Here is an 8,048-nt window from a genome sequence, read left to right as displayed (position 1 = left end):
AGCGTTTCAATTCACTTTTTTTAATAACCTTAGACCAAAACGTGATAATGATTGGTAATCTAACTCCACTCATCTTTTAACTTTTCCGTGCTGTGAACACCACAAGAGATGTTCAATAAATTGAACTTTGGGATGAAAATTTTGTTATTATGGTGAGACGTTGCTACGTGATACTAGCATTAACAATGGTGATAAGCAATAATTAGTAGTCACAGAAATTATAGAGAAGAAACTTTTTCTATTAATCTGAGACTGGCTTGCTTAGATTTAGATTTAAGTGAAGTTTTGCGGTGCAGTGCAAAGGAAAATTTTAAATAATTAGCAAAATACGCGATAACTATACTTATGTCAACTTATTTATACACAACTTTCTCGCCAAATTTAGAGTTCTGTAACGTAACATGTTCGTTAAGGGAGTGTTCATAACATAAAATCACAGTGTGTGTACTATTTTTAACACTATCTCATTCTCGTAAAAAAAATGTATTATTTTTGTCTCGTGATGACTTTTTGGTATTGGTTGAAAACGCACATTTCATGTGCAATTGCTCAAGTCACTTGATTTAAACAGTGTTAACATGAGGTAGTTACGAAAATAATTAAATAATTATTAGAAATTTATAAGGAAGGTATTAAAAACTATGGAATAATATATTGTTAATGTATCTTAATAAAAAGAATCTCCTTAACACGGAGTATTTTTTACCTCATTATAATAATAAATTGTTGTTGATAATTATTTAAATTGTAATGCCTACCAACTATGATATTTTTTTCTTAATTATGCTTGAGTCAAATAAAATAACTCATGGTTGAATAAACTGCTTATTACAAAAATTGAAGAAAGTTAACGAAATTGAAGCCGCGATTATGTCTCTGGACAGAAATTGAAACAGATACCCGGAACAATGTTAATGTTGAGATTTTTTTTTTTATCAATTTAGTAACAATATTTGATAAATTAACATTCTCAGATTATTTAAATATTGATATGGATACAAAATTACTCTTCACTAATTATAATTTAAAAATATTTTATATGCAAAAAAGTTATAATAACTATTCTGGGTTTGATCGTTTTTTATTCTTTAGGAGTTCTATTTCAATGAGAAAATTTTAAGTGTTTTTCTTGAATGAGAATATTTACGGGATTTTTTATTTACTTATCTTCTTTAATATATTATTTTCATTTTCATTTTAAATAAAATTTCAATGCGTTTTAAATTAATTTATAAATAATTAAAAATATTATATATTACCATGTAAATTATTTATCATAAATATTAAATGTAAAATATGTTTTATAATATTTATTTATTATATATTAAATTATAATATATATTGAGTATTATAATTATTTATTTATTATAAATTTTAGTTATGCAAACATCTCATGCATTGTGTAAGCTAAAATATTAGTAAAGATGAAAATAATAGATTAAAACAGTTATGCGAGGAGGAATTGTATTCTATGAAGTTCGGATGCTTCTCTTAAATGGCGTGTCCGTGTCTGATATGAGTATCGGATATTGACACTCGTATGACACATATCTGTAAAATGTCAAATTTAAAAAGTATTTGTTAGATTTCTGACAATTTTAATACGGTTCTAATACAATTTTAAAAAGAAAAAATACATTAATTTTCTAAAAAGTTTAACTTTATTGTATAAATTGTTATTATTATTATAAAAATAAGAAACAAATCTGTGTGAACAAGTCATGAAAAACATTTTTCTGCTTCAAAAAATAATATGGAACATACTTGTGCACATAAATCTTTATTATCAATTTATATAATTCATAATTATATAATATATAGAATTGTGTCTCTGTGTCCTACATTTTAGAGATTTTGCGTATCTCTGTGTTCGTGTCCATGTCGTATCAGTGTCTGTGCTACATAGATTGTATATGGATTAAAATAAAATAATAGTAAATTGAGATGGTTAAGAATTTTTTTAGCGAATTGATAAATTAAATTGAATTAAAATTCAGATTAATAAAATTAATTAAAAATATATTTAATATTAGATATTAGAATAAGACACGTATTAAATGATAATGATAAATTTAAATAAATTTGTTGGATAAGCTCTTAAACTTTCTTCTTTTTTAAATAAATTATTCACATTTATGGTGTGAGAATGCATGTCTACTAATTAGGATTTTTTTTCTTAATTATGTTAACTACAATACTTAAAGGAAAATTCATTTACGATAAAATCATAAATCAGTGTCACATGGTTGAATAGAACCCTTACTAAGTAAATTTTATAAAAGCTCATCAAATTGAAATTGTAAAAATCTGTCTCTCAATAAAATTTGAAACCAAAAGCTTAAAACACGTGCCATAGAAGTACGAGATTAAAAATACATTATAGAAAACCAACTGTAACTTTTTAATGGAAATATTACCATGAACACTATCTCATCTCAATCTGCATTTTAAGTTATATTTAGATTGAAATTAAATATTTGATAACTTAGACAAAATTATAATTAAAAATAAATAAAATAAAACGTGTTTTTAATTTATAAATTAAATCAAGTTTGTGACAATACACAATATATAATAATTAACCCGTTAAAAATATTTATTAAAAAGTAAAACAGATACATCACTTATAAAATAATTTTAACTTATAAAGAAGTCAACTACATTTTTCTTTTTCATATCTTTCCTTAAATTGGAATTTATGATAAAATTGGTCCGAATACTTTATGAAATTTTATACAATAAACACTACAAAATTTGAATGAAAAATTACATAAACTATCTCTGCATCTCACCATTAAATAAAATTTCAAGAGTCACCATATATTCTCTGAGGAGTGCTAGTAATTTTTTTATTTGATTTTACGATTTTAATAAATTAGTGAATAATTTTGAAAAATGCCTTGATAACATTTTCATGCTTTTAAAATAAAACTAGTAATGTATAAAAAAAAATAGAGCATTTGTATTGTTAACTTCATATAAGTAGAGCAAAACTCACTTCAAAAATATAAAAAGAGCAATGATATCTTTATGTTTATTCTATAAAACAGTTATAAAGTAGTTGTAATTGATATTTGGAGTGTAAAACAAACTTTATTCAAACATAAAACCAATATACAGTCATTACAATGCAATATATCACTCTTTTTTTATTATTCCAATACAATATTCACACTTCAAACAAATCATTTTCAATTATTTACACTATTGTTCAACTTTTGTCTTCGACCTACATGACTGTTATTTTCTTTGATAATTATTAGGCAGAAATTGGGAAAACCATAAGAAGGAAAAAAAAAAAAGGAAAGCAAAAAACTGCATCTACATGTGATATTCTACCCTTTTAAGTTTGAAAATTAATAAAACTTCTCATCTTGATTATGGCGTCCTAGAATATATAGAAAGTGGTCTTCCCCAGCATTGAAGAGCCTTTGCCACCCAGGTGAATACCAAGACTACCATGATAATGGAGAGAGACAACATAGATGACCACAACAATTTAGTTGAAACTCTAATTGGCTTGCATTGATTTGAGACAATGTCAGCAACTTTGTTCTTCACAACTGTGCATTTTGACAGTTTTTGCAAGTCTGGATATATATCCAGCAAATCCTGGATGGATCTGCTGTAGGCATGAGCCATGTTGTACGAGGTTTCAGGAAGAAATCTTCCCTCTTTTTTGCATTCTTCTCCTGTGCCCTCTTCGTGACAGGTGAACTTTGCAAGAATCTAAACCAAAACGCGTTTTATGAATTATGAGTATGGTGTTGCAAAAGTAACAAGAGTAAAAATACGTTTTAGTGAAGACTTACTTTTGATAAATCACCGATCCTAATGGCATTCTGAGGGCAGCTCTGTGAAACGTAGTTCAGGTTTGAGGATGCAGGGAAAGGGTCACAGATTTTTATGACTCCCATGACTTCTTCATTTTCTTCACTTACTCCTAAGAGCCGATAAATCACCGACATATTAGAATTCAACTGAGACACAAAAACATCATTATATTAGAACATAACAAATTAGAACTGAAACAAATTCATTCCCTTCTAATTCTGAACGAAGAAACCAAATTTTGTACCTCAACTACAACTCTGTGGATGGTGTAGCCAATTTGAGCTATCAATTTCCCAGAGAAAGATTCATTCATGCACGGCAACATCGATCCCAGGCTACTGTTTTGTGGGTTTTTTTCGAAGTCTTCAAAAGCAGAGCATGCATCTTCTGCAAAGCTGCGTGCACAGTTCACACAACGTCGTGAGACTTGAAAAGAGGATTCCGTTACTTGAATCAAAATCTAACTCAACCATGATGAGCGGTTAAGTTACTTACGTGTGAAGGAAAAAATCAAAGCCAGTCAAGAACCAGCACAGGCTTGCTAAGATCCAAAAGCAAAAAATAATGCTGAAAATAATGCAGAAAATATAATTCATACGATGATGTAACGCAGATTGACTACGCTGTTAGTTAAGAAATAACGTGGAAAATGATACTCTGTCTTACATTATAAACCCAGGACGCCAATACAGTAGCATTAGAACTGAGTCAAAAACAGCAAATTGAGCAAAGAATTAATCAATCTCAACCAATAGTTTAAGGAAATTAGCCAGGTATAATATTATAACCAATTGTTCAATGATTAGTACCTATTGCTGCAACCAGTGTCACCAAATTGACAGTTAGAACAACGAAATGCGCCACATACCTATGTCACATTAAGAGTGCGAGATACAAAAAAGTTTAAATTAGTAGAGAGAGCAAGAAACACAATCAGCATATCCAAAATTAAGGATGTTGAAAGGGAAAACGTATATACGAAGTATGAGTGGCCTGGTCGAATGATTGTTCACTTCTGTCAATAAAACGGCGTATCACACGCGAGTTAGTTCTGAGGTCTTGAGTGGTGGAATTCAAACTCGCACATATTTGCGGATTGTACGGAAGCAAAAGAAGCTGCATTTGGTTCGTGGTTTTTATGACTCTGCCAAGGGTCCTAAGAGCATCTTCTCCTATCCCTACCACAGATTCTTTCAGTTTTTCTGTCCTCCGCAGGGTCTTCTGACTCGTTGTAAGGACAAAACTTGAAGCAATTCTGTCAAACCACCCAAATTGCCTCAATCGCAGTTTTGTACAATAATGTTGGTTGTACAATGGACAAACTTATTCTACAATCTAGAAGTATCACTAATGGATTTTTATGTGACAAATTTTCAATGAAGACTGTGATCATGTTGAAACTACAGTAATTTTGGAGAATGTAATAATGTGGCGAGTTAAAAAAGGAGACTTACATGGCGAGAGATGTGAAGAAGAGAAGTAGAAAGAAAATATGGAGACAGTAATGGTCCAAACAAGTTAATGAAGAAGAGCCACCGCATAGACACTTCACTAGAAGGAAAATGGCAAAAACCATGCCACATAGCAACCAAACGCAGGCAAATGCGTATCCATGGACTCCTGTAAATGCGGCAGACTGAAAAGGATCAGAAAGCAAGTGTAGTAAACATACATATGATGATCACACACACGTTATTTGTTTTCTTTAGACTAAAATAAACATATATATAGCACAGGCTTTAAGAAATGGATAATAGAGAAACTGGTTTGAAGTGAAAAAGTACTCACAGCCACGTAATGCTTGTTTCGAACGTCGAAATCTCCATTGTAGTCTTTGAAATGTTGCAAGGGATCGGGTCTATGGAAGGTGTTTTGACGAACGGGGGACCCTGAGGCTAACCATGTTTGTTGAAAGACGAGGAAGAAGAACAAAGGAAGAAATAAGAAGCGGTTGGTTGAGTTGAGCATGGTAGAGTTAGTTTATTTTCTGGTTTTTTAGCGAAGGGGAAAAGAAAAGACGACATTTGGTGGGTCGAAATTGTGACAACTTTTTGAGTGAGAAATGTGACTTCCTAGGTAAGGTAAGAATATTACAGCTTGTGGCATGGTTTAGTGCAACATTTTTGTTAGAGTGAAGGAAGGACAAATGGAAGTGTTAGAGAAGGAGGTAACGAATCAGAAGCCGAAATAGTTGGTTCGTCAAGTGGAAGGAATTAACCGCTTTTAATGGTTTGCATGCATGCATGCATGCTCTGTTACCCTATGTTTATGCATCCTTGTCTTTTATTTCTCTCTATTTTGGGTCCTCTTTTTTCAACTACCTAGTTTCAACTATACACATCACAGAATGAACAAAACAAAGTGGTTTTTTGCATATATACCTTTCTTTCGAATTCGCACCAGACACCCCGGCACCCTTATTTAAATGGATGAAAATTTCTATAAAAATTCTCTTTTATTGTTTTAAATAAATAGCTTGCGTTCTGCTTAAACTTTCACAGAGATGCTTAGAACGAACAACTCAGATTATATATTGGTCTAATTGGATATGTAATAAGAAATACAAGACATATACCATGTTTTAGAAGAAAAATAAATATTTTTATAAATTAAAATGAACTTATGTATTAATTAATTTGTAGAAATATTTTTCATATAACTTATCTACATTATTTTTCTTATTATAATTTTTGTGTATGAAATTTTATTTTATTTTTACCTTTTTTCTAAATATATTTATGAAAAAAAACTTTTGTGAAGGAAGTCATCACACATATATGTTTAAAATAGGATCTTAATACGTTGACATCCAACATTTTTATACACCCACTTTACAACTAACAATACTATTACTTTAATATTTTTTTTGTATTATTTAATTACAAAATTATTCTTGATTATATTTTTTTTCTAAAACCATCACATCAAGAATTGTATACAACTCTGTCAAAACATAATTTTCCTTTAAAATATTGTTTATTTCATAGTGACAATAACTTTAAATTGAGATTCATCTAAACAAAGTCCGTCGCCACAACTCAAACTAAGAGCGGAGACACATGAAAATATATTTCTCTCTTAAGCCTTGTATAATTTTGTAGAAAATGGAACAAATTTCCTTTCTCTTGCTTTGTATTCTTTGTCATAGTTTTCCTTTGTTTTTTAGGCATGTTTAGAACTCATCAAAAGGAAAGGAGAGGCTTCTAGAAAACCTAACTTAGGAAGCAAGCTAGGGTTTCCAAAAGGCATGGATGGCTAGGTTCCACAAGTGGTACTTCTTGATACTCTATTTGAAGTTGTTGTTTGAATCCCTTATTATGTGCAAGTGAAACAAGTTCTAGCTAATGGTAAAAAGGGAACGTGGGGGTTGTTCTTATTTTACCATAAGGTTTTGAATTGGCACCTCCTGATAGGCAATTTGTCTTTTCAAAACTATCACACTAAAAAAAATATTCTTGTAGTAAGCCATATTCCTGGTCAGAAATATAATGAAATCACCTTTTCTATTTCCCAAAATCCCACTAGTAAAAGAGATTCATTTCTTAAAATATCCTATATGTAGGCGGGAATAGGAGAAGGGGACAAATTTATCTTGATGGGAGCAAGAGTAATAATAATGTTTATAATGCTACAACAACATGTATAGTAAAAAAAAAATCATATGAAAAGAAAAAGGAAGATATGAAAGTTAATGTAGCTTCACTTGCAAGCTACCTTCCCTTCCCAATTCCTATTATAAATAGGATTGCGTCCTTATTATATATTCATACTTGATATATGAGTAAAGAAACTCTGAAAATCCATAATTGTTGTTCTCTTTTCTCATTCTCTCTTTTCTAAAATTCAAGAACCTAGAGTCAGGGAAGCCAAGTTTATTCTTCTTCAACCTTGAATGTGCAACTCTTGCACTTCCTCCAATTCAAATTTATTCTTTCTTCATTTGATATCTTCCGGTTCGGTGCAAATCCTCCAAGCTTCCTTCAATCAATTCACCTTGGAATTTCATGGAGCAACTCATCCTTTGCTAGAAGTCATCACACGCATACATTTAAAATAGAACCTTGATATGTTGACATTTAACATTTTTTCTACACTCACTTTACAACTAATAATACTAATGTTTTTTATATTATTTAATTACAATTTTACTTTTTTTAATATATATATTTTTTTTCTAAAACCAATATATCAAGAGATATACACAACTCTCAAAG

General features: G+C 30.1%; 1 protein-coding gene across 2 annotated transcripts; it reads right to left on the bottom strand.

Moving 5' to 3' along the window:
- Window positions 1-3,073: 3,073 nt before the first annotated feature.
- LOC137810030 (uncharacterized) lies at window positions 3,074-5,868 on the bottom strand. Of its 2 annotated transcripts, none has more exons than XM_068611149.1 (9): window positions 5,623-5,868; window positions 5,289-5,470; window positions 4,814-5,089; window positions 4,644-4,702; window positions 4,501-4,537; window positions 4,330-4,401; window positions 4,079-4,229; window positions 3,813-3,980; window positions 3,074-3,729 (listed from the first exon to the last, which is right to left on the bottom strand). In XM_068611149.1, the coding sequence occupies exons 1-9, from the start codon at window positions 5,800-5,802 to the stop codon at window positions 3,379-3,381; spliced, it is 1,476 nt and encodes a 491-aa protein (XP_068467250.1). In that variant the 5' UTR covers window positions 5,803-5,868; the 3' UTR covers window positions 3,074-3,378. The 2 variants fall into 2 exon arrangements, with proteins under 2 accessions (XP_068467250.1, XP_068467251.1); XM_068611150.1 differs by having other exon boundaries at window positions 5,289-5,454; window positions 5,623-5,858.
- Window positions 5,869-8,048: the final 2,180 nt, after the last annotated feature.

This window comes from Phaseolus vulgaris, chromosome 2 (assembly GCF_000499845.2).
Source record: "Phaseolus vulgaris cultivar G19833 chromosome 2, P. vulgaris v2.0, whole genome shotgun sequence".
Classification (NCBI taxonomy): Eukaryota; Viridiplantae; Streptophyta; class Magnoliopsida; order Fabales; family Fabaceae; genus Phaseolus; species Phaseolus vulgaris.
The sequence above is the reverse complement of the archived record's forward strand: the minus strand, read 5'-3'. Positions and strand labels throughout refer to the sequence as shown.

Coding starts and splice junctions, on each gene's coding strand:
- LOC137810030 (XM_068611149.1), bottom strand. CDS start 5,802: ATGCTCAACTCAACCAACCGCTTCTTATTTCTTCCTTTGTTCTTCTTC. Junction 5,090..5,288: donor TTCTTCACATCTCTCGCCAT/GTAAGTCTCCTT, acceptor GTGGTTTGACAG/AATTGCTTCAAGTTTTGTCC. Junction 3,981..4,078: donor TCCACAGAGTTGTAGTTGAG/GTACAAAATTTG, acceptor TTTGTGTCTCAG/TTGAATTCTAATATGTCGGT.